Source organism: Rhinatrema bivittatum, chromosome 12, assembly GCF_901001135.1.
Source record: "Rhinatrema bivittatum chromosome 12, aRhiBiv1.1, whole genome shotgun sequence".
NCBI lineage: Eukaryota > Metazoa > Chordata > Amphibia > Gymnophiona > Rhinatrematidae > Rhinatrema > Rhinatrema bivittatum.
Window position 1 is genome coordinate 26,432,835 of NC_042626.1, and position 26,768 is coordinate 26,459,602.

Consider the following 26,768-nt stretch of genomic DNA (forward strand, 5'->3'; position numbering starts at 1 on the left):
CCAGCGGCCGCAGCTGTGTGAGGCTCGGTGCCACAGGCTGCCAGGGCTAGGGGGGGGGGGGGGGGTGATGCCCGCGACAGCGATCCGCCTCCAGTCCCAAAGCGCCACCGTCCATGCCCCTTCCCGGCGCCAGCGCTCTCCGCCTGGCAGCACGCCGGGAAGAGTCCAGGGTGCTCGCAGTGAAGCAAAGTTGTAGCAACTTCTCTTCTCCTCCAGACCCCCACCCCCAGCGCTTGAAGTTCACCTGGGGGTCGTCGTCTTTTCCCCATGCTGGTTATTTGCAGCCCTGCAGAACCCGAGGGTACTGGGTCGGTGCACGCGCCCCCCTTCCTCATTTCACAAGACTTCCAGCAATAGTGCTCGCACATCCTCCTTTTGTAGCGGATGCATTGTTAGGAGCTGCTAAACATCCTTGCAACAGGCAGCGGGAGGGACGGACTCCGGAGCTCAGTGCAACGCAGAGAGGAACCTGCCGGCACCCAAGTGCTGGCTGTGCACTCTCAGACGGCATCGATTTCTGCTCCGAATGCCTTCAAATGCATTTCGGTAAACTGCAATAAAAAGAATAAAAAAATAAAAGAAGAACACATGCAAGTAGCACCGAGAAGCTTCAAATGCAAACTTTATTATTTTAATGATTCTCGGGTTTATTTTTTTTCTATTATATTTTCTCCTCTCTTTTTTTTTTCTCTTCGCCACCTCTTACTTCACTTCTTTCTCTCACTTTTTTGTTTAAGGTCACATCCCTGCGCAGTAAAGAAGGAAAAGCTACTCCCAAAGAATACTATTTATCAGGGAGAAGAGAGGATCCAGTTTGAGATTGGCTAGATGAAAATAGTTTATAAATAAAAGAAAAAGAAGCTCGCTGTTCACCTTTGCTGAGGCCATTTAAATAGTTTCATTTTATTCTGCTGCAAAGAACGTCAGATCTGCAATAAAGGTGCCTTCCTCGGTGTTTCAGCCCAGCAAAATGAAGCCTCAGATTAGTAACTGCTGCAGTTTTTGTGAACAGCTGGATCGGTCAGTTCCACGTGTCATGAATGCTTTACAATACCAGGCAGCATTCCAGGATCTGGTTTTGTTTTGGCATTGCTGGTGATTTAGTATTTTGTGCATTGCGCCAGGTGTAGCAACCAAATGGCTTTTCCCTCATTTTGTTTCTATGAGGAAAAATGCTTAAGTACATTCGACCCAATTGACTCAACATCGTTCTCCACTTTTAAATGAAAAGGAAGTATGAATATATTTTTTTTCAAATGTAGCATTAACAGATGGGAGAAAACAATCTTTAAAAAAATCAGGAGTTCCAGTATTGTTTTTTGTTTGTTTTTACTTTGGGAGGTAAACATCTGTTAGGATGCAAATAAGTGCACATTAGACTTTGTGGTATACATTTTTGTTAGAATATATATGGGTCCAGATTACATATATGGACCTCTGAGTTTCAATTTTTCTAAGGGAAGCAGGAGCAAGGGGGAAGGGAAGAGTAGGGACTGTCCATTATGCGTGCCTATACAGCGCTGCCTACATCTGGTATGCACTATTCGAATTGTGTTAATATTCTACTATGAATAATTAGAGCTGGCTGGGTCTGTCCTTAGGACCTGCAGCTCTGTAATCACCTTATATAAATGAGGGTGGGGAACATACACACATGTATTACACATGAACACCCGTAGGTGCACCCCCACACATCAAACGGTCACATAGATATGCTCAAAAATACAGACTTCAAAACAGATTGTGAAATCTAAAAATCCCCTCACAAGTACAATAAACGTGAACGATAAAGGCCAAAAGAAGGTACTTGTAGAATGAGCCTCCTGTACTTCTTTCTGAAAATAAAACCCAGCTTTGCACAAGTAGAGAAGCAGCAGCTAGGTGTCAGGCAAAGATGCATTTGGCTGGGAAAGGGCGGATCCAGGGAAGAGAGTGAGAGCGAGAGAGAAACGCGCTGGCTGGATCAGGTTGAGAGAGAACGAGCGAGAGAGAGAGAGAGAGAGAGAGAGAGAGAAAGAGTGGAGAGCAGCGGCCACACCCACCCCCATACAGAGCCCAGGGAGCAGCCGGTGACTTTGCCAGGAGTAAAGATGGCCGCCGCCGGGGAGCAGTGCGCGAGGCGCCGCACTGGTGGAGCGGCGTGAGGCAGGGGCGCTGAGCTGACGTCACCGCTGTGTTGATTTGCTAACCTTAAAGCAGAGAGGAGTTAGTGAGAATGGGAGCGGGCACTGTGAACTGGTGTATTATGCTGCTGCTTTAATAACATCAACAGTTATCACACAAAATTCAATGCTAACAGTAGAACATCACCGGTGAGTGGCCTCTGCATGCTGATTTTTTTTTACAGTAATTTTTTTTTGCGCTGAAATGGACCATGCAAGCTTAACAGTGCTGCCATGTAATAAACTTGATGCTTTATTTACTGTAGGGGGCTTTTGCGGGATAGGGGGAGGAGAGGGAATGGGTCTGCTTTTGTGTGCTGGGAAGGAGAATACAAAGTGAAAGGGGGGGGGGGAGGAGGAAAGGGGAGCAGTTGTTTCAGGGTGACTTCAGCAAAGAAACAGCAACAGTAAGAAAGGGGGGAAAGGGACGCCCTTTAAATGTGGAGCGTGAGCTGAGATGGGGAAATGAATGTTTAAATGATTGCACGGGGGACTGAACTACCTTTTTTTTTTTTTTTTGCCAGGGGATCGCTGGCTGGAAGATGAGAAAGAGAAGGGAAATTGGGTTTGATCTAAACTGTAATATATTTTGACTGAGGTTGACAGGGGCAAAATGTGCTTTTATTTCATACACTGTTACAGGAGAGGAAGCTTCTGTGCCTGCTTCTTATTTCTGGGACTAACATTTCTAGTCCGCTGGAGATTCAGGGATGCACGGGAGAAAAAAAAAAAAAAGCTCTTTTTAACTAGTTTTGGGCGGGTTGTGTTTTATCCTTTCTATCCCGGTACTTTTTATAGCAGAATTACGTTTAGTTAAACGGGTTTTGTGTGTGTGTGTATCTTTTTTTTTTCTCTCTCTCTCTCTTTTTTTTGCCCACAAATTAAAAGTGCTATTCTGAGCCTGCTGGGTTAATTACAGTTTTGCACCTGATGAATATTTTATGATTTGTAATTCATCTTGTGTTCGCTCCTTTAGTGGCACCGGTGAACGTGCTAGCGCCCGGGCACGGGTTAATGGTTTTCAAAAGCTCGCCGGGTGGCAGAGCGGTAGAGACCCCCCCCCCCCCGCTCGGGGCTTTGATGCCGGACCTGGGGGTCGTTTACGGCACCATCTGCTCGCGCCCCCAACCTGGACGGACCTGCGTGAGGGTGGAAGGGGGCCCCCGATTTAGCAGGGCTGGACCCGGGCTTGATTAGCCGGAGACGGAGCGGCGCTCTCTGTAACGGCTGCGCGTAATGCGCGCAGGTTTATTATTGTTTTTAATTGTGATTTACTGCTGTTTGGTTTCCTCCCTCGGAGCTCGGGCTGGCTTGTTTTTCTGGAGGTTTGCACTGCTTTGCAGTGTGAAATGTTTTGCACCTTTGCCACACACTTGATTTGTACTAGGATGGGGGGGGGGGGGGGGGTACTTTTTTATTTATTTGTACAAGCTCAGACTCATTTTTTTGTGACAATTGCTAAAGGCTAAGGTTTTATTTTTTGCAAAGAAACGTAGGGCTAGTGAGATCTGCTAAAGTGCCCCCCCCCCCCCCGAATTAAACCACATACAGGTCCCGGGCACCCACTTTTTTTTCTCTCTCTCTTTTGTGTATCTAGCTTGGACTTTATTTTGGGAGTGGGATTCAGCCTCTGCCTTACACCACTGATAAAGGACTTTTAATAGTTCACTAATTAACCCTTTAAACTCGTCAAAGTATCTTTGTTCTGCTGAAAGATGGGCTTTTCCCTGCTCAAAGGAAAACAAACAGCAGTTCTCCCCCAAGTGAAAAGCTCAGGGATCGGGTGTTTGGAAAAATGTCTTGACGAGCGATTTCTTTACCTTCCTAAAATATTATCCTCTTCAGCATCTTATCGCCAGGAACTAGGTGCCAGCTAACGCAGCAAAACACTTTTTTTTTTCTTTTTCTAAACAGATCTCTGGTCGTTTCAGCAGCAAGGGCTGCTGATTGGGGCGGGGGAGGAGAGGAAGGGCTCCGTTAATTTTTAATGCAGCCACTTCTCTTCCCCTAAAAAAAAAAAAAAAAAAGGCGAGCAGGCAAAGCTCTGTTTTTGAAGGCACAATAATTTGTGGGCTGCGCTTTGTAAAAGCCGCTTACTCCCTCATTAGATCCTAAATAGGGTTGGAAGTTTTGCTAAACCCAGTTTCTTTAGTGATTTTTCAGCCCTATTTTTTTGGGGGGGGTTGGTTAACAGAGGGGACAGTGGAAGAGGCGTCGACCTCCTTACTGAGGGCTAATAATTGGAATCCAGCCGCCTAAAGAACTGTTTTGTTTGCTTTGAAAGCCGCCTAAAGTCCAGCGCAATCGCTTGGGTCTGGTAGCAAGCAGCGCGCCCGTCGCTCTGCCGGAGCCACGAGCTCGGGAAGGAGAGAAGCAGCGCCAGTTGTAATCCTGGTGGCTTTCCTTTGTTCCGCTGGGCAGAACCGGCCCCGGCCCGGGCGCCTCTCGGCTGTCCCGTGTCAGGGCTGCCTTGCTGGGTTTGCACTTCTTCCATGGACTGTGTTTGACCCTCCGGTTATTGATTAATTGGGGGGGGTCTGCTGTGGTGGTGGTGGTTTCCCTCTCTTCTAAGGTGCTGCTTTCCCGGCTGGCAGAAGTTAGATTCGGTGGGCCCGGGAGTCTCTTCCTGCAGGCACGGACTGGGAACGCGGTGCTGCTAGAATCGGAGCCACTCGTGCGCTTATTATTCCCCCCCGGAAGCCTTTGCTGCGAGTGGATGTAGCGGCCCGGAGATGGGGAGCCCGCTTGCACGATGCCTGTCTGTCTGTCTGTCTGTCTGACCGTCTGTCTGTGATAAATTCGGTAGGACAGAGCGTTTCAGCACCGCTAAGGGAAAAGTGAAGAGTGCAAATTTCTTTTAAGCACTTTGGCAGGGAACAGTTGCGTGAGTTCGATTTATTCTTTTTTTTTTGTTCTGCGGATGCTAATTAACCCAAACAGGTGAGGGGATCTTGTCAAAGGGAAGAGTCCCTTTTAAAGAGCGATAAACACATTCCCCGTAACACGAGACTGCCTTAGAACTGCAGCGCCTCCTGGATTGAAATGCCCTGAAAGTTGACGGGGGGCTTCCGGACACTTTCAGGATAGTGGAAGAGGCCCTCTAGTAATTGACTTGCAAGCCTTCCTAGAACTATACTTTAAAAATACTCCCAGATCCCCTTCTTAGAAATGGAGAGGGGGGGAGGGTGCTTCTGTAGTTTTCTGGGGTTCTAGGGACATTGGAGTTCAGACATCTGAAGAAGAAAAGGGAGTTGCCAAAAGAGGTGGTGGGTGGTTTTTGGGTTTGTTTGGTTTTTTTTTTGCCAGAAATTTGACAACTAAAGAAGATGCCCTGCGAGCTCTTACAAAACTCTAGGCTGAAATGTAGCCGTGGGGGATGCTTGTGCTCCCTTGCTCTTCTGGACTGATAACTGGTTTTCTTGGGTAACCATCAACCAGGTTAGCTGATGCTTGACCCTCTCTGAAAGACTTTTCTCAGGCGTTGAAAATAAGCCTGCAGTATATTTCTAAAGAAGCACTGGCAATCCCAGCACCCTCTGGCCACCTCCTATGGATTTACCATTATTCTGAAACTGCCTGCTCGATTTTAGCTCCTGAAAACGTATTTAATGCAAGTTGCTGTGAGTAAGAGAGAGAGAGTGGGGCATTTCTAGCGGGAAACCAAAGTAGTTTCTTAATAAAACAAATCATGTCTGCCACCTTAGCCCCTCCTCATTCCAAGGGCTAGTGCAGGACCAAAAAGGGCAAGCAGAAAGAGGGATGCTTTTGAACTCAGGCATTTACAATCTTTTTGTTTTCTATCTCTAATCTTTTCCAGGACTAGAAAGGGACTTTTTTTTCAGATTTCCCTTGAGTCCACCTCTTTTTAAAAAGAGCTATTGTGCACTTGGCAAAGAGTAAGAGGGAGCAAAATTTTAAAAGAATCCCATGAGGGAAGGACGATCCTGAAGGACTTTGTGTGATGTAAGGAATGATAACACTTACAAATAAATACAAATCCGGAAGGTTCTGCTGTTTTGATTTGTAATTTTTAAGAGCACTGCCCTTTGTCTTCTGTTCAGAGGTCATTGCAGAATCCATTTCTTTTTAAGTTTTTTATCTGATGGCAATCAGTAGTATAGGCTTACACATCTATTTATTTCTTAAATTTTATATACCACCTGCAAAAATTCATCATGCGAGTGGTTTATAAGAGTGCATATAATTTTAAAAATGATATATTCAACTAGAAAATGTTTGTCGTCTGATAACACTTGTACAGTGCAGTAGCCATGCACTGCATAGTATAAAGAGTAGTATGTCAGATGGTCCAAAGTCTCTGCCATGAAGAATAAATAATCTAGATTTGAGCACGAGGAGGTTAAGTGACTGTTAAAGGTTGGAGGTGGAATTGGAACACAGGTCTTCAAGTTTCACAGTTCTGTTCTCTAACCACTTAACTACTTTGCATGATTTCTTTTGAAAAGAAGTGACCTATTCAGTTTTAAATGGGACTCTCTTCTGTGTTTTTTTTTTTTGCTCTCCAGGTAACCTGTTCACAGAGCTAGTTTCACACAGAAAAAGGACAGCCTCATGACTGAATCTCAGGAGCACCATGGATTTGACTAAAATGGGAATGATCCAGCTGCAGAATCCAAGCCACCCCACGGGGCTTCTGCACAAAGCCAACCAAATGCGGCTTGCAGGGACACTTTGTGACGTGGTCATCATGGTGGACAGTCAGGAGTTTCATGCCCATCGGACAATTTTGGCTTGCACTAGTAAAATGTTTGAAATCCTGTTCCATCGCAGCAGCCAGCATTACACCTTGGACTTTCTTTCACCAAAGACCTTCCAGCAGATTTTGGAGTATGCTTACACTGCCACACTCCAGGCAAAAGCGGAAGACCTGGACGACCTTCTCTATGCAGCAGAGATTCTGGAGATTGAATATTTGGAAGAGCAGTGCTTGAAGATCTTGGAGACCATTCAGTCTTCCGATGACAATGATGCAGAAGTCAACATGGCTGACGGCACAGAGGACGAGGAGGACAGAAAAACCAGGTACATCAAGAACCTGCTGATCTCAAAACATTCCAGTGAAGAGAGTGGCTGTGCCACCATGGTGGGCCAAAATCTGGCCAGTTCTCTGGTAGACCAGAGTCCATCGGTTTCCACTTCCCTTGGACTTTCAGCCATGAGCCCCACCAAGACTGCCGTGGACAGCTTGATGACCATTGGGCAGTCGCTTCTACAAGGAGCCTTGCAGCAAAATGCTTTAGACTTGCACTCCACAAGCAGCAGGCATTCTAGCTTTTCCGAGGTGAAAACTGAAGTCATGCAAGTGGATGAGGCCTCCAACCGTGAAAGCCCAACGGCTGAGTCTAGCACTTCCAGTGGCGATAAGTCAGATGACAAAAATAAAGAAGGCCCTGGTACGCCGACTCGTAGCAGTGTTATCACCAGTGCCCGTGATCTGCACCATGGTCGGGACGAAACCGCCCCAGATCTTCCCCCTGAGGTGGGACAAGGGTTCCCGGTTGGGCCCGAACATGTGGTTTCTCAAACGGACAAGCAGCTGAGCCTCTATTCAGCCTTACCAAATCACAAAACGGACTCCATGGTCAGCATGACCCCTTCCCTGGCACCTGGCCTGCACATGCAGCCGGCCCTCGCCGTGTCCATGGACTTCAGTGCATATGGTGGGCTCCTGCCTCAGGGCTTTATCCAGAGGGAGCTGTTCAGTAAACTGGGCGAGCTTGCGGCTGGCATGAAGAGCGAGAGCCACAGCATCTGTGAGCGGTGCAGTGTTTGTGGGGCCGAACTGCCCGATGGTGAAGCCGTGGAACAGCACAGGTAAGATCCTGCCCTTCCTGCCTAACTGCAGGGCTCAAGAAGATGGCAAGAGATTAGGACCCAAGGAATCGTGTCATAGTCAGATCTAAAGTCCCTCCTGAGAGCTTACTTATTTTGGCCCAGCAGTTTCCTCTTCCTCCTCCCCCGGCTTCCAGCTCAGTCAGAACTGGAGCCTTTGGTTACAACTGCCTGGGTTTCTTTTCCCTTTTATTTTTCAGTCCTGCCATCACAGTGACTGTACTTGGCTGGGGGTCCATGAACTGCGGTTCCCTCCAGAACCCAGCTAATATGGACCCTAAGCCTGGCCATGATGTGCTACTGTGGTGTGATGGCAGAGACGTCCTCCCCGCCTCCTCCTCCTAGAAGCTGTGAACACTGCTTCTGCAGTATCCTCAGCTGGCCAAGGGAGCGGAAGCCTGCCCTGGAAGTCAAACCCAGGTCCTCTGCTTGGCAGTGCACAGCATTGCCTACTGAGCCACAGGGCTGGCCTGTGTGAATTTTTTTGTTTTGTTTTGCATACCCATTTATTTGTACTGTATAAAAATCTTTTTACATTTCTTAAAAAGAAACACATGCCTCCTTGTGCTATGTAAGTTTTCAGTATCTCATGTGGTATGTAGTTGCAACACATCTACTGATCTCCTGACACTACAAATATTCAGCTCAGGTTGTTGTGTTTTGAAGGTGTGTAAAATGGCAACTTTGTAATTCCTCTCTGCGCTGAAGAGAGGGTGCAGTCAGGAATGTGTCATCACTGTTCCATCATAGAATGTGGCTGGATGATGTGTGATGTCATTTGTGACATCATGCTTAACCTGGACCAATGTGATCTTGCGTGAGGTAGTCTGTGAAACCTTTCTAAACATGGCTGCAGAGAAATTTTAGATGTGAGATTTCGTAAAGTAATATGTGTGTTTTTTTTTTGCCTTTTTTTCATTCATTTGTTTTCCAAATAAAGACAAACTCTGAAGTACAAAAAGCATCAATAAAACAAATGTATACAAAACTAATCTCTTGTAGGAGATTAGTTTTGTTTTTTTGCAGGTGTGCATGATACTTTGCTGTCTATGTAGTAGTAGGTACAGATTTCTTGCAGCACCTTAATTGCCATAGTCTGTTGGGTGTTGCTTGTGCAGGCCTGAGCATTCAGAAACCAGAGCTTTGGCAGCAGCTGTCTTCCTGAATATTGGGAAGGAACTGAAGCTTACAGTTTGGCTAACTTTGGTGCAAATGTTTCTTTTTTTCTTTTGAAGCTGTTAGTGCTGTACCCTCCTATCTCCCCCAATGAAACATCCCGTCAGTAGATGGGCCAAGGTAGGGGGAAGCATTATAAACAGTATTAAAATCCCTTTTACAGGGTACAGAGGGCAGCTGCAGTCTGTAGGGTGCTGGGGCTGCTTTCTCCCATCTCAACTCCCCTCCCCCCCCCCCCCCCCCCCCCCCCCCCCCCCCAATTCCACCACCAGCACCGCCACTCCCCTTTCACATCTGAGTAGCATCTCATGGGTCACTCATCTGAGAGGCCATGTATCATCAGACCTGATGTTTTTGGGCCTATTAAGAGGTAATTGTTTAGCCTGTGGCGTAACTTGAACGTTTTGTAAGCCCCAGGCGGACCATACCGTGTGGTGCAAAATTATTGCTCGATAGGACCCCTAAGGGGGGGCCTGTTTCCTTGCATTTTGTTTCTTTGCTCCCTGCGTAGCAGTTTCTACCAGCTCATTTGCAATTGGTCTCTTTTGAGAATAGAGCCATGGGCCTTCATTTTCCCTATTATACATACTGGCATAGCTTTATTTCTTTTTAAATCAATTTCATGGTTGCTAGCAAAACCCTGGTCCCTGTGTGTGTGTGTGGTTTTTTTTTTTTTTTTGTTTTGGTTTTTTTTAAAACTGAGTACATTGATGTTTATTTTATTATCTTACGTAGTTACACAACCTTTTATTTTGAATCTAAATATAGCGATCGCCCCTCCCCCAAAAAAGTGCTGTGAAACTACTCCCTTTTGCGTCCCCCCTCCCCCCAAGGGACTAAAGTGATGACACCATTGGTTGGCTGGAGAAAAATGATGCAGGCAAACACTTTTATAGCATCATGTGTAAAAATATTTAGTAGTAGTAAGTAGTTGACCGCCTGGTCCATTAGGATGATGTGAAGATGTTGACTTCGAGTGGACATTGCCTTGCATTACTTCATTCTTTCTGTCTGGATGCCGGCATCAAAGTTCACCTTTAATCTATGATTGCTATTGATTGTAGCTGTTAATTGCAGAATAAGTCTTTGTTCAATGGAACTTTTCTGTTTTGTTTTTTTTTTTGTAAATGTACTTAAGCATCTGTTTATAAAATAAATGCCATGGTAACTAAGTTGTTTATAGATATAGTGCATTGTTTTATGCAGTACAGAATGTCAACGTGTTTTTCATCTTCTTTCAGATACTTTTTTTTTTCTTTGCTTTTGTTTTGCAAACTAAAGTAACTTGTACTAAGAGGATTTTAGTTTTTTGGGGTTTTTTTTTTTTTCTTAGGTCTTCTTTTTTTATTCACATTTTTCAGCTTGAAGGAAACCTGGTTTGCTGCCTGGGCAAATGATAGTTGTGTATCTAAAACTGAGTTTAAAAAAAACCAAAACAAAAACATCCTTGCCTGTTTAAGCTAAACACAGAGTGAAATATTTTAAGGGAAAGTAACCCTTCTGATCTTGCTGTGTTGGAATATTTAAACTCTCTCATTGTGCACCAGTTTGAATCTGCCTGGCTTTTGCTGTGAGCTTACTCTGCTACACCTGAACAGGTGAGCCACACTGACGTTTTTTGTTTTTTTGAAAGCAGACTGAAGCAGCGGCTTTGGCATGTCCAACTGAGCTTTGAAACGAAGGCCAGATGGGCTCAAAATGCTGCACAGAGGAAGTCCTAAAATATTCCCCGATGCCATATAGCTTTCTGCTCATGCAAGTCCCGTTGACCTCCCTGTACACTTGTGAAGGTTCATACATCAGTTGAGTTACTGCCGAGCGCTTTTTTTTGTTATTTTATAGAAGGGTGCAGGTTGGGTTTATAAGAGCTGCAGAGAAAACGGAAATGTTTTGTTTTGTGATTTTTGTATTCGTCTGTATACACCTTGTGCCAGGCTAATTTATCCTTAACCTGCTTTTTTTTTTTTTGCCTCCGGGCCCCACTCTTCTCCCTCCCCCACCCTGAAACCGTACTTCCCAGCATGATTCGTGTTCAAGTTTGCTTGGGTTTATTTTTTTAAATAGCCCCAGTTGTAATCCTTAGGAATAATACTTTTCTGCAGTCTCGAGTTTACTAAAATCTGTTCTGGCCAGTGCTGGCGAGCCCCACTTCTGTCAGAGGTTGGTTTTGCAGGCGTGCCAGTGGATGTTGATGCAAGTGCTAGCTGCTTTGCCATTGGGTGGGTGTAAGGTTTCTGGGCTTTAGTTTAGTTGTCAGCTGATTACTAGATCTTGTTTTTTTGGTTTTGTTTTTTTTTAATAGCCAATCAGCTGAGTTCAGTGTGTGTTAACCTACAAATATGTTTTTTTTTTCTCACTTTCTCTAAAATGTTGTAAAGCATCTGACCTATCTCCAAATGTTGGCCAACCTGGACATTTTAGGAGGGTGCATAGTGCCGCGATACAGGGCTGTACACTCTCAAATTAAGAAAATAACTTTGAGATTGTCATTTTTCTCTGAGAGAATGGGTCTGCTCTCCAAGTGTCCAACTACTTTCACACCCCCCAGTGAAATTCTGTTGGTGTACAACTGGCCCTAGATTTTAGAAAGAGTAACTTTTGTTAATGCATTTTCTTTATTTTGAGTGTGTATAGTGCAACAAGTCCTGAGACTTCTTGAAGCAGGTCTTGCACATCTGATGCATAGGAATATCGGAGCTGCTGTGACTCGGGGGCAACAGTGGCAGAAGGAATGATTTGCAGCCTGGGAGGTGCAGGGCTGTGGGAGATGGAGGCAGTGCAATCTCCCTATGGGAAGTCAAGCTCACACTGGCTCCTTTTTTTTTTTTTTTTTTTCCCCCTCTCCTCCTGAGGCGCAGCACATTATGAATGACTCTTATCTGCTAATGACTTTAATTTATTTATGCAAATTAAAACCAATACTGGATGGATTTCAGTTTCAGATTTTGGTAAACTTCTTTCTTTCTTTTTTTTTTTTTTATTGCTTTTGAACTGATGCAGAATCTGCTCATTGAAAGCAGAAGCATGACTGGTTTGGTAATGCCTTGTCTACCTGGGACCCTGGCACTTAACAGGCTTTCGAAGAGAAGGGTTAGAATGGTGACAGCTAATGGGGCTCGGGGGAGAGACCAGATATTGCCTTTTGCATGGAGTCTGAATTTCCATCTTGCACGTAGACATAAGAACATACTTGTCAATGCTGGGGCAGGGCAGGATATATCTGAGGTGGGTAGTACCTGCCTTGTGATGGGGTAGTATGCGTGTGTGCCTTTGGGAAGCTGCTGTGCCTGCTCCAGAGGTAAATGGAGGACTTTGGCTTTGCGTCCTTTTTGAGCACTAATTCAAGAGAAAAAATTTCTAAATAAAATATTGCTTAGTGGAATTACTTCTGCCATGACTCTGTCTTGCTAAATACAGTCTAGAAATGGGCACAGGTCTGGATGCCAAGGGTAGTGAACATCTGTGTGAGATATTTTGAGTTCTTCCTTTCTTTCATGTTGAGCCAGTGTTCTTGTACCCCCCTCTCTCTGTACCCAGGAAAGCATCTTCACTGTCTCCCTTCCTGTCCATTCAGCATCAGGAGGGCAGATGGGCCTAGAGGCTGGTGCAAAGCCTGCAGAGTACAATTTCCAAGAAAAAAAAAAGAAAATGGCAATTAAAAAAAAAAATAAAAAAATCTAGAACAAGCAAGTTAATTCCAGAAATACAAGCTGAAAGAAATTGGAATAAAAAGCACGAAAGTGCACCATGCATGGCTTTATTGTGCCTGCTCTGCAGTGGGCCCTGTCTATTAGGTCAATAAACAGGATAAATCGGGGTCCTGGAGATTTGTGAGCTCTCAAAGGAGCTGTTTTGGATGCTGATGAAAGCAGTTGTTTTGTTTTTTGCTTTGGTTTTTTTTTAACTAAATTTTATGCTGCTTGCTGGTTTTTGTTTTAAATTGTGACCCAAAACGTGCGCCAGTGGTGGCGATTTGAGTGTAAGCTGCTTTTAGCCAAATGCTGAAGTTGATTGTTTCCAGAATTCGGGGGTCGGAGGTGGGGGAGAGGTTGGTGTATTTTTTTGCCTTTTTTTTTATAAGAAAGGGCAGCTATTCCAAGGTCTTGCCTCTAGCTTAGAGACCCTATTAGTGGCAGCTGGCATTATATAAGCCACTAATAGAAACCAGCTTTTACCCACTGGCTGGCTGGTTGACAAGTAGCCCTTGTCAGTTGAAGGCAGCTATGTGAAGTTCTTATGAGCTCTATGGGCTGGAGAAGGAACCCTGTTCAGGAAATGAATGTTGTGGTCAAGGTCCTGCGTCTTGACCCTGATCGGGTAACCTCTGGTGGAGACCCCTGTCAGGGCGTTTGGCATTTCTGCCTTACTCTGCTTCTTCTCATAGGTATGGGGCGGAGTACGCTGTAACTTGTTGCAGCCTTGAACTTTTTGATTGATTGATTCATGGGTGGGGGGAGAGGTTAGATTGCAGCGGTTAGGAGAGAGTTAACCGTTTCCATCCTCCTGAGTCCAAGTAATCTTGAAGAGATGAGCGTGTTCGTAATATGAGGCTTGATATTATTTAATGTTGGCACTTCACTGGAAATTAAAAAAAAAAAAAAAAAAAAAAGAACTTCGGGGGTTGGGAGGTTCTGACCCAGTAAAGCCACCAGCATGGTGCAATCTGTGCTACTTTGTAACGTGGAGACTGAGTGCAGAATCCAAGTAGCAGTGTCTGTCCTGGAGAAATCTGGATCCTCTGTGGGCTGCGACACTTTGTCGCACTGGCATGCTGTATGAATTATCCAAGGACGTCGCAGCTCATGAGACTTAACGGTGAATTCGTCGTCCGAATTTTCCACGCACCCACAGAGCTTGGGACCCCTCAGCTGCATTCCAGGAGTGTCATGTTGGGCGACTACCACCACCATAGAAGCCAGCATCCATTTGTCAAGTGTCTTGGTCATGTCCTGGCTACTTTTTTGTTTTGTTTTTATCTGGCAAGACAAACTGTAAACTGTTGTGATGGTGCTCTACTATACGAAGGTATAGAAAAGTTTTTTAAATAAATAAGACTGTAAAATTTTAAAATGAACCGTTACCCTGTTTCATGATATGATATATATAAAGCACAGCAGACCTGGTTCTGAATGGGATACCTTTTTCCAACATATGCGTGACCTGTTGTGTAGGTCCTGGATAAGTAGCAATAATACACTTTGGATTTTTAGCCTTCCTTTCCAATTAATGCCTACGGTGGCTTACAGCATTATTAATATTCAGGTACAACAAGCAGGACTATGTATATAAGTGATAAATTAAATGCCATGCCTTTTCATGACCTAATTAAATGCTTAATTGAAAATAAATAAGCCAAACTTAAATGTGTTAATGTATATTATTGTAGGACCATCATTTGCCGGACCCAGGCATTTAAATAAGTTGTGTGAGGATCAGAACTGTTGTAATCATTGGTCCAATGAACAGATTGTGTGAGATAAGTAACGTTCAGGGAATATAGTGTTTGTTCAGCTCCTTTGAAGAGAACATTTGAGAGTTGTTTTGGACACTTCTAAAGTGTCAGACTTAAAAGTGAATTTTTATAATTTTTTTTTTTTTTTTTAAGGGCTTCAAAGTATTAGACCAACGTTTGCAACAGCGATGATCCTCTCACAATTTAAGTGCCTGGGTCCAGTAATAACATGCGTTTAAGATATATTTAAGTTTTAGCTTATTCATTTTCATTTGGCTCTAAGCTTAGAAATCTTGGGTGATTTGTATTATAATAAAATGCTTAACAGATACATACATACAGCTGTGGTGTTTTTACTTTCTTGTTCACAGATGCCTTTAGTTAAAAAGAGTGACCTGTGCTCTGTAAGCAAACGCCTTCTATTATAGGCCATGTCGGACTCTGGGGAGAGTCCATCTTAGAGCCATCGGATCCGCAATTAACAAACTCTTTTATAGCAAACAGGACAATTGAATCTTAGTGTTATAAAGAACTTTTTGTTCTGTTCTCTTTTAAGGAGGGATTAGATTATACATTTTTTGTTCTTGTACAGACAGATGTGCATAAACGTTAAGTGAAATCTAGAAAGCTTGAACATTTTAAGACTTTTTTTTTTTTTTTCTTCTTCTTCTTCACCCAAGTTTCTTAATCGGTACCCACCTTTGAGAACAGACGTGCCCGTTTAAAAAAAAAAACCCACAAACAAACAAAACCTGACGTTCTGAAAATATCCTAATCCACAAGAAAATCTGCTCAGGAGGGTGCGCGCAAAGAGTCAGTTTGATGGTTCGGCTGGAAGGTGGCCTTGATTGCCTTTCGTCACTGGAAGGAGCAGTTCATTAAGTTAATAATTTGATTTTAAATTGTTGGGAGGGGAGGGGGGGAAGTACTCCCTCTGACACTAAATGACAGTTTAAAAAATTAACCTCTTCACTAATTAGTTCCTTTGGTTGTTTTTTACGGGATGTTTTAATTAAAACTCTATGGAGGTGGTTGCCATATAAAAAGTAAATAAAATGGGATGGGTTCCCTGATCTAGTTCATGCCATCTTGGAACCGGGGGAGGGTGGGTGTGTGTGCGTAGGAGAGGAGGGGGTAAAGCTTGGAACACTTTTTAGTAATTTCAGAATGGCGGGGCAGCTCGGACACGATGCAACTTTGAACAAAATCAAAACGTGTCTTGACCGACGTTGTAAACCACAGCTTGACTACAATTCACGTCTTCTGGGCCGGCTTCGCAAACAAGGGTGCTTCTGAGAAGGGGGTGCTTCCATGTCATCTTCCTGCTGTAGGCTCCCTGATAGAAATCACAGGTTATGTGACCACAAGAAATCAACTTTCTCCTGCATCCAGGAGCACCAAGCAACTGGGAGGCAGCTGGCATTGCAAACGCAAGAGAGCTTGCACCGAGGCCATAAGGACCAGCTGGGCCAGTTTTTTTTTTTGTTTTTTTTTTAGTTTACTGCATTTAAAATGTGACAGCAGATACGGACCCGAAAGGGCATTCTAGTCTGCCAGTTTACTTCCTGTTATAGTGCCGTAGACCCCCAGTTGATCTCTGGCCTTTTCCTTTTGCACAACTGAAGCCTGGGCTTATCTCTTGCCATCTCGAATTCCTGTTTCTGTTTTGCGTCCAGTACCTGCCCTCTGAGGCCGCTCCAATGTTGGCTTTTGATGTGGTGTGCGCCTTGGATGATCCAGCATGGAATCTGAGCTGGACATGAAAGTTGGAGCAGCCTTCTGCCCAGCAAAGATAGAAAATCTCTCACTTTTTTTGTTTTTGTATTCTTGTTTTCTTTTTATGCCAGGGTGAGACTGACTTACCAGGGGTCTGAGCAGTGCAGAACATGAACCTGAATCTAGTTTAAAAGGGACTGGCTCTCCTTTCTCACCTGAAAGCAATTGCGAGCAAGTCACTACAAAATAATTCTTTTATTTCTAACCACACTTTTTTGTAAATGTTTCACTTTTTTTTTTTTTTTTTGCAATTTTTATTGTTTTGTGGTTGTGCTTTGACAGCTTTCAGAGCGAGACCTAAAATTTGAGATGTGTGTAATTACTAAATATTTCCTGGTGGCCTCACGCAAGCCTGTGGCATCGTCCCGTGCAGAAGTGGGAAAAGAAGCTTGTCTGTTTTGGAGTTAATTTTGGTGGGAGGCAGATCATGTTAACTGGGTGTAATTGTTTCCAGATATGGCAGAGGGGTTTGTGTGTTAGGATGAAGGGGCTGGTAAGTGCTTGCTTCCTGTGTAAATTAGCTTGGCCCATTCATTCTAGGTAGTCTCTGGCTTGTGTCATTCTTTCAACCAGGGTGTCTTTTTTTTCTTTTCTTTTTTTTTCCCTCTCCTGGTCCAGCATTGGGCCGTTTAAATTATTCAAGAAGTTCTCCCAACTTTCTCACGCTGAAAAAATACTGGGTCTTTTTTTTTTTTCATTCTTACTAGAAAAGAAAACCACAGCAAAATTTAGGTCAATGAATATGTGAGTATTTTGAGATCCTCAGGATTCTGTTTTTGCTTCTATTAAATAGCATTCTTTAGAGAAACCCCTCCCTGCTTCCACTTTTTTTTTTTTTTTTTTAAATTTCTATCAAGAATCGTGCGCCGGTTGCGATATTTCACGTTGAGCTTTGCGCCCTTTTGCATCGATGGGGACCAGTGGATTGCTGAAGCACGTGGCTGCCGTCGCCGGCCGCCTCCTGGAAGCCTGCATGTTCTTTTTCCAAGTTTGATCCATGAAATAAACTTGTTTGAAGGAGGCTGGAGACGGCAGCCACGTGATTGTGGGAATTAATCTTTGAGAGTAGAACATTTTCCATCTCTTTCTCTTTCTTTTTTTTGTCCCATCCTGGAGCACTCAGTGCATGCCTCTGACATTGTAGCCAGTTCGTGATGAGGGAAGGGGAAGACACCAAAGAGCCTACTGGCCCTTTTCTGAGCTCCAGGTCGCTTGCTTGTAATCACATTTTCCCTTCTTTTACTAAACTGGGACTGGTTTGGTGAAATCACAGTAACAGAGAGGTCCATATTCAGACACAGTCCGACTAGCAAAGTTAACCAGATGAGTTTAACTTTGCAGATATATTTTAATAGTCAAACTGCAGTATTAAACGGGGCCGGCTATCTTAGGCCTGGATTCTCTAAGGTCACAGACCTTGGAGAATCCAGCGGTACAGGGAGGGGGGGGCGCCTGCGAAAGCCGGCAGCGATCGTACCGCCATCGTGCTATTGCTGCCGGCTTTCACACCCAATAGTGCCATCGTAAAAGGTGGTGCTATTGGGCGCGCTACTGGCAGCGTAAAGGGTTCTTATGTTTTCGCCGCCAACGATCTTTCCGCCTTGTCCGCCCTGACTCTTCCTCTTCCGGGGCCAACTCCACCCCGAGCTAGCTAATGTTACGAAAATGACCCCCTTAATTAATTAGCCTGCTAACTACAGCCACCTACCTCTAGGACAGCTCTTTGGCTCAACCAGACTTAGCCGGCTAAGTCGTCCGGCTAACTCTGAATATTGGAGTTAGGTGGCTAACAACTCCTTCCAGTTACGCTCTCGGAATGCTCCTAATCTAGTCAGCTAAATTCTAGCCGTCTAACTTATTAGAAGGCTAGAATTTAGCCGTTTTATGTGCTCAAATATTCATCTAGCTGGCTAACTTCCTGGGCCATCATATCTGCCCAGTTGTACTTGGCTTACTGGGTTTGTTGACCCTACCCTCTCTGGTAATCTTGACCCTTTGTCCAGTGTCCACTGTCCTGGATATGCTTGAATTCTGTGACTTTTGGTGGGTGAAGCTTGCAGAAATTCACTACTATTGCCTCTTGATCTTCCCTCTATCCAAGGAACTGGGAAATGGTGAAATCACAGTAACAGAGAGGTCCATATTCAGACACAAAACTGTTTAAGATGGTTTCTGATCAAGTTGTAAAACTAAGAACTATTTTTCTATGCCTGTATACACCTCCTGCTAAAACAGTGCAAAGTGTAAGAACACTGGTATTAAGAGATGGTTCTGGGGCTGTCTGCTCTCCCAGTCAGAAATAACTCCCAGTTGGTGTTGTAGAATGAGTTAATATAAAATAATTTTAACCTAGGCTGGCATTTTTTTATTTTTTTTTTTTAAACACAAAAACAAGCTTTTTATTTTTGGAACAGACTTACCTGCTGAGGGACCGAAACAGCTCTGCTGGTATATAAATGCTGCCTTCCTACCTGCATTTAGATAGTAAGCTCGCTATGTATCTTTCCATATCAGCCGCACTGATAACCCTGTGGTTTGTAGAACAATCTAGAAGAGGAGATTACCTGATAAATGACAGTTTCCCCATAATGCAAAGATAACTGCTGAAGAGGAAAAAAAACACACCTTTTTAAGTGTCGTTTTATGGCAGTGAGACTCACCTGAGATGTTGCTCTGCTTCCCTCCCCTAATGGTACAAAGTCTGAACCACACTTGGGTAGTTAGATCTTGTAACCGTCGAACCCCAGTATTTGGAGCTCAGTGATAAGAAGGCGGAAAGTACTTTTCTATTACATGTGGTTGGACGTTCTTGTTGAAGCCCCAATTTGAAATGCGGAATAAGTTACCGGAGCAGTTTTTTGTGTATCTGTATGTGTTGTGTGTGGTTTTTTTTTAAATACAGATGCTGTTTTCATCCATGAGCTTATCTCTTTAGCCTTGCTGGAAGAGCAGTCTAGGTCTGTGATGCCTGCTGGCATGCAAAGGAACACCTCTTCCCTGCCTGCTGGCCTAGTCTTGGGTCTCTCTTCTAGCCATAAACTTTTTTTTTTCTTTCTATCCTGCTGTTCCCCAAGATATTGGGGCTGGCTCAGTTGGGGAGAGCAAGATCTCTAATTTTGGAGATTTACTTCTGTGTGCGATGATTATGTGCACCTTCCAATATCCCAGGATGTTAGACTCAAAAGGAAGTCATCTATTTTTTTTTTTATGCATCAGACTGAATGTGCTCACTTTTTTACCTTTTATCCATATGAAATTGTTGATTGTGCTCTTTAAAAAGTATAAATAAAGCAGGCTGCTTAAAAAAAAACTAATAGACGTTGCACATAATACTAAATACTAATAACCATTGAAAAATTGGATAATGTTTAACTATTTCCACAATGCCTTCATATATGAGTGAAAAAACCAGCTCATTCCAAAAAGTGGATCAACTGAAAGAGGCAGTTTAATCATACAATCAGTACTAGCTTAAACACCTGCATCTTGTGGGCATGTATTCTCCATAAAAAGAAAAGGTATGTGGCTTAATGTGAAAAATATTAATAACGTGAACTCCGTGACCTCTCTGAGGCTGTTTTCATAGCTGCTTTAAAAGTATCCAATGCGAATACGTAAATGGTGCTGGTCTTAAGATTCGTAGTCCTAGCCTCCCAACAACAAAGTCTTAAACGTTCTGCAGTGGAATATCCGAGTTCAAACAGAGCTGGGAAACTGGAAGTGGAGAGTGCAGATCCCAACCTTACCAGTTACTTTGTGACCTTTTTCGCTTATACGGGGACTGTAAGCCCTTTGGGGAAGGGATGCTCTGCCTAGGTGTGGCTTCCTGCAAAGCGACACGTATGGCGACGGCCATCTTCATGCTGGGCACTTTATATAAATACATATTTATCTGCTATTTCCTCACCTCTTCCATAGACCTCTTTCCATTGTATTTAAATTGGGTCTTTCTAATGTTTGGTTGCATAGAGGCTCAGACCTCTCTCCGTTTTCATGGGGTAAGGCAGCATCACTATCCCTGAGTTATCTAAAGAGGAGTGTGGGGTTGGGGAAGAGGAGTAACTACCTTGACAAAATGATAGCAAATAAAATCTTTTATTGGGTAGATCTGTACCATAACAGAATTAGAGGGGCCTCCTGGCAACCAGTGTTTTAATCTGAGAATACCAGTGTCACAGACCTGGACATCCCTGACTTTGCTTTGAGCATTCCTTGCAGGGCAAATAGTGTATTAAATTGGAATGGTACGTGGGACCTGCTGAAGAGTGAAAGATACAATAATATGGTGAGGTCCATCCAGCTCAAGGGTTGGCCAAGTTGAGCCTGTTTTGAATAGTGAGTTGTTTCAGCTTGTAATTTTAATTTTTATTGGGTTGGCAGAAATGCAGCTATTTGGTCATCTTATCTCCCTATTGACCACCTTACACTCCCCCCATCCAAATACAGCAGCAGTACCTCTGGAGCCACATGCTGTGCTCTTCCTATCTCATTCATGCATCATTTACGGTTAGAGCATGTTGGGATCCCAAGAAAGAAAGCGAAAGTGCTAGTGACTCATCCCATGGATGCCATTTATAAATTAGAGCAGAAGACAAATGAGATGTCCAGTTTTTAAAGATCTCCTGAATGTGCTCAAATTTAGTACGGGCTAGGTCTACTCATCATTCACTAGATTCTTAAATTTTAGGTTCCCAGCCTGGAGGCCTCTCCCTCTGTGTGGGGGACCGGAGATTTCGAGGTCTCTCATAGTTTAGAGCCAGCCCAAGGCTAATCTGAGGAATAACAGTTGAATTTATCAGTTACCAGTCCAGACCAAATCACAGTATCTATGGCCAAATGTGCTGTCTCTTTTTTTTTTTTCTAGATTAAGCAACTTCTCTGCAGAGACAAGACCTGGCTTAGGACTGGGTAGCCTTCAAATTGCCAGGAAAAGCTTCCTGGTTCCTAGCTATCCTTTTTTTTTTTTTCCCCCCCCAGGCAAAAGGTCCCAGTCTGGCTTCTTGGGGGCGTGGTTATTGGCTACAGCACCTCATTTTTTCCCTGTGCTAAAACTTTAGCCTAGTGACCAGAGCACTGTTCTACTTCCCTGAGCAGCCATGGGTTTAAACCCAACCAGTTGCCAGGCCTAACCAAGTCGGTTCATCTTTAAAGGTGGCCACAGCCTCCCCAGAGTATCCAGGTAGAAACATTGTACCATATATAGTTTGTCTGTTTCTAGAGTAGGTTCCGTGTTGACACCTCTCGAACCTTGGGTTTTCCAACAGACAAAAGTCGTGCGGTTGTCGTGTTCACTTGAAGATGTAGAAAACAAGATCAAACAAGCTGTTGGCTGAGGTATGATTTTTATTTGACTGAATCCATTTGTGACTTATCTTCCAGAGCTAGGCACCCTTCATTAGATCCGTGTACACACCATCGTGCTTAGCGCATGCTGTATGGACCTGATGAAGGAGGCACAACTCAGAAGGCTGGTCACAAATAGATTGAGGGAGTTTAATCTTTATTACAGCTGAAGAGATCAGCCTTACTATTTTTGCAAGGTTGTTCCCAAGACTTCCTTAAATTGTATTTAAAATGTTCCCTCACGCCCTTTACAGCCTAGTGCAGGAGTAGCCAACTCCAGTCCTCAAGCCGCCACCAGGCCAGGTTTTCAGGATATCTGCAATGAATATGCATGAGGTAGATTTGCATATAATGGAGGCAGTGCATGCAAAACTCTTAGACATATTCCTTATGGATATCCTGAAAACCTGGCTTGTTGGTGGCTCTTGAGGACCGGAACTGGCCCACACATGCCTGGGCTTGAATGACTGGGTCAGGTGATTAACAGGCAGGGAGATGAACAAAATGGAGCACTCATAGTGAAATGGAATAATATGTTTTAGCTTTAATTATTTATTTATTTATTTTTTTGAGCTGCGTAACTTCATCCCTTGTTGGATATATGGGACGTTACCTACGATTTCCCTCAGCCCTTAAGTGTCTCATTTTTCCTAAACTGTTTGTATGGAGAGAGAGTCTCCATGTGATGTCGGTCATCACAAGGTAATGACTACAGAGTAATTTTATGTTCTTCTAAAAAGCCAATTTATGGGTCAGCTAGGTGGCAATACTGCTGCCATACATGCTTTAGTTTTGATTTCTTAGCTCAGTTTCTGCTCAGTGAGCCAGAGGGAGCAGTCCGTAGGAGAGAGGAAGTCATGACCAGTCACTCAACAATGTTTACTGGCCAGATTTGGGGGGGGCGGCATGTGTACCCGGGTTCCTGAGGATGCTGTGGCTGAGGACTGTTGCCATGATGCCTGGCATAAAACGGGAGAGAAACCCTGAGTAGTTGTGAATGTAAGCTCATAGTGCTGGAGCCCTGGTAGGACAAGGCTCTGATTTTTGAGCTGAAAACCCAACTGGGTAGGGAGAAACAATCTGTCTACTGCACACCTACACACACACACACACCACAAAAAAGAAAAACCTCCATTTGTTTTGTAAGACAGGAGTTTTGGTGCCTGAGATCTTATTAATGATTGGCGAACGGCTCGTATGGAGGTTAACTGTCACTCAGCCCCTGTGATGTGACGCGGCCGTCTCGGCTTCCCTTTTTTTTTTTTTTAGATCTCGCACCGGTGACAGTGAGCTAGAATTGGGTAGTGGCTGTGGTCGTAGCCGGCTGCAGACGACGCGGAGAAGAGTTTGCGTTGGGGGAGATAAGCGCGAGGCATTGTGTAATAACAGGCTCGCTGTCTGCCTGTGCCGTTCGCTTCTCCCGTGCCGACGCTTGCATTTGTTAACCTCAACTACTGAAGTCAGTCGGGGCCTGGGGGCCGTGCGCTTCTCGCAAGAATTTTGAAATGCATTGGTGTTGGCTGCCTGCGTTCCACTCTCTGTGTCTCTCTTTTTGTGGTTGGGTGAGGAAGCTGCTGAGTGTATACACGGGGGCGCACACACACAACCCACCACCACCCAACACCCATAACCGTTGCCAGAGGGATGAAGAGGGAAGTGGACCGTGACATAACCAGGCACTGCATTTACTTTCGGCCTCTAGTAAGCTCATGTCTTTACTCCCCATAGAGAAGCCTGTTCTCTAAACAAGAGTGTTACAATTAGCGTTTGGCATTTTGACTGCCCTATTTTCTTTGGTCTCCTTTTTATTTAACTTTTACTTCCTTCCCCCATTAAAAAAAAAAAAAAAAAAAAAAAAAAAAAGTGCAGCTTTTTTTTTTTTTTTATAGTTGTATCCCCAGTTTTCCTGGTTGTCTTTCTGTGCAGAGCGCCCCGTCTTGTCTTAAGAAATTAGCTTGGTGGTAGGGGTTAAGGAGCGTTGTTCCTTGAACCAGAGATGCCCTTAAGGAAAGGCAAACCGTACCCACTGCCTGGGGCCCCCGAAACTTAGCAGTGGCTGCTGTTCCATTTTTAATACGCAACTATTTATCTAATCCCCCCCCCCCTCAGAATATTTGAGAAGATCCCTGGTGGAACTGCGATGGGTTAATACTTACTGGAGAGTGTTACACCTCGCCGCTTGTTTTGTATACACTTTTGTAACCGTGTGCCAGTAGACTTTGTTAATATTTATGGTATTCTCTCTGCAAATGTCCCATAACGAAAATATTATGAAGTAAATATTTTTAAAACACTTTCACTTCCGTTTTTAAAATTTAATGTTAAGTTATGACAAAATTGGGGGGGGGGGGGGGGGGAGGAAAGCATCTCCACGTTGCTTAAACTGTACAAAAGTATGAATAGAAAGGTGTGCATGTAGAAAGCTATACGTAAAAGTATGACACTATACAGAGGAGCATTATTGGGATATCAAAATTCCGACGAGCTATGAATGTCCAGTGTTGTGAACGGCTGGCTTCTAGGCCATCAAATTTTAAGCCTGCAAAGAACCCCAAATAACTGTTTTCCCAGGGCCCCAGCAAGCTTAAGGCCACCGATGATTCTGCTTAACCGCCTGGCTTTCTTCTGGGATTCTCCGCTCGGCTGCGCTGAAAGTTGATCCTTCTGACAGGTGTATTCTGTCATCTGCTGTTCTGTTCCGAGGGTTTCGCTTGCCGCCTTTTCCAGTTGTGTGTGTGTGTTTTGTTTTTGTTTAGCCCTTGGCTACATGTGCTTTTGTTCGCAGAGTCTGCACGAGATACAGTAGAAAAGGATGTTGCTTCATGATCTATCTGATTTGGCATCAGTCTAGTTATGAGATGCTCACTGCTGCTGGGGCGAGGGACAGGTAAAAACCTCCTGTAATGCTGTTCGGCTCGGGAGTTTGTGAATGGCTGCCTTGAATTTTCGTGGCCTGATGAGTCACCTTTAACTCTGTTCGGCTCTAATTAGAGTCAAATGGATCCAAACTGGTCAAATCTGTAGGAATTTCAAGCCCCCCCCCCCCCCCCAAAAAAATACACTCATACTAGTGAGGCTGTGTATGGCCCGTGGTGATTCATGGCATGCCTGAGTTCTGCGAGGACGATGTGGGCTTTGAATCGTGAACGAGAAGCCTTCATCTCCGACACGTGTGCTGTTTTTTTTTTTTTTATTTGCTATCAGTAACCGTTTTTGCATATGAGGGGTGGAGCATCAATCTGGTCTCTGATGCAGACCTCACACTGTCCGAGTGGCAACGTGAGACTGGCTTTTCTGTAGACTGCCAAAGTAACGCTTTCCATACGTCTGGTAGACGTTTTGAAGGGTATTTTACGTCCGTGAACGTGGCCTGACTGAAAATACCTGTCCTCAGATATGATGAAAGGTATTTGGGTGAGTCTTAACCAGGGAGGGGAACAGGCGGTCTTGAGGGGGGTGTTCTAGGTCGAGGGGAGGAAAATCCAAGCACACGTGCAACTTTTTTTTTTTTTTCTTCCCTTCGATGTAAGCGTGCCATTTTATGTGTTTTGCTGCCTCACACAGTGGGTGCAGAATAGGTGGAAGCCTTTTTAGCGTGCGTCCTTTCTGCTGATTTTTTTCCAAGACAAATGCAGGTTAGCTGCTACCTGGAAATCTGCATGAAGTCCATGCCTTGAAAGTGCCATGTCGTTTGCAGCTACACAAGCTATTTTAAAAAAACACCCCCCCCCCTTTTTTTTTTGAATGGGATAAGTAACATAGAGGCTAATAGTTAGTTAGTTTGTCCCGTGTTTTGTTTTTTTTGGGGTTTGTTTTTTTTTTTAGTTGGACAGAACCCGAGATCTGAATATTTTTTTTCTTCCCCTGCTCCCTGGCTGAATTCTGTCCAGGCGGCTTGTTGCAGGACAGGGGTGTCTGTCCAGGCTGTGCAGGTATTAGGTACTGCCTGGACAAGTTAGCTGGAGAAGCCTTGGTAAAACAAACAAAAAAAAATCCCCTGGTTAGCCTTATCTGGGGTATATTTGGTAGGAACACTGCTTTTTTTTTTTTTTTTTTTTTTTTTTACTTTGATTCAGTTAAAGACATCCAGGTGGCTTTTCCCGCTCGGTGTGGACCTCGTGAGGGCTGACTCTTCTCTCCCGATCACGGTGAATGGAGCCAACAGCCTTTCTGTGACTTAAAATGTAACGTTCTGCTATAAAGATACAAGATTCCTTCTCGCGGTTCTGAACCCGGGAACCTGCACTCTTTGGGTTGGGTTTTTAAAAAGTCCTAATGCACACGTTCTGTTTTCTCTTCTCTTGGATGCCAGGGCATGTGTTTAAGAACATAAGAACATGCCATGCTGGCTCAGACCAAGGGTCCATCAAGCCCAGCAGCATCCTGTTTCCAACAGAGGCCAAAACCAGGCCACAAGAACCTGGCAATTACACAAAACACCACGAAGATCCCATGCTACTGATGCAATTAATGTATCTGGGATGGGCTCGTTCGGAGGGATGCAGTCTGTATTTTGGTCCTGTGCCACATTTCTGCTTTGCAGGGGGTATTCTCTTCTGCTTTTGCTTCTGCTGATTTTTCTCCGATCTGACCCCGAGAGAACACAAGAGACCAGAGAGATGCCCTTCGTTCACTTCTTTCAGAGGCCTGACTGTGGCTGCCCAGTACTTTTTTTTTTTTTTTTTTTTTTTTTTTCCCTTCCTGCTGCGCCTCCTTCAGGAACCAGGCTCTGAGCTGCTGTGTTTTGACCCTTCATTCACACCCCGCCTGTGTTTGTGGGTTTTGGGGTTTTTTTTTTTTTTTAACCCTGTTTTATGATCTTCCACATCTCACCAGTTACTGAAGCAAAAATATTTGGTCAAGGACCACAGACTACGGCTGGCTCTGGACTTTGAATTGAGCCACCAGCTGTCACAAAGTGTCCTTCCCCACCCCAGGCTGTGAACGCTACCTCCACAGTATCCCGGCCCAGGATCCAGGAGTGGAACCCAGGACTTCAGCCGGTA

At 44.3% G+C, this 26,768-nt stretch overlaps 1 protein-coding gene across 2 annotated transcripts in view; it reads left to right on the forward strand.

The window, feature by feature from the left end:
• The first annotated feature begins 2,079 nt into the window (after positions 1–2,079).
• The window catches only part of ZBTB16 (zinc finger and BTB domain containing 16), a 237,079-nt gene continuing 212,390 nt past the window's right edge, over positions 2,080–26,768 (forward strand). The window contains exons 1-2 of one of the 2 annotated variants that reach the window (XM_029574135.1): positions 2,080–2,312; positions 6,689–7,997. In XM_029574135.1, coding sequence (XP_029429995.1) covers positions 6,757–7,997 — 1,241 coding nt within the window. In that variant the 5' untranslated portion in view covers positions 2,080–2,312; positions 6,689–6,756. Of the gene's footprint in view, positions 2,313–5,445; positions 6,126–6,688; positions 7,998–26,768 lie in introns of those variants that run through there. The other variant, XM_029574136.1, reaches the window with a different exon arrangement.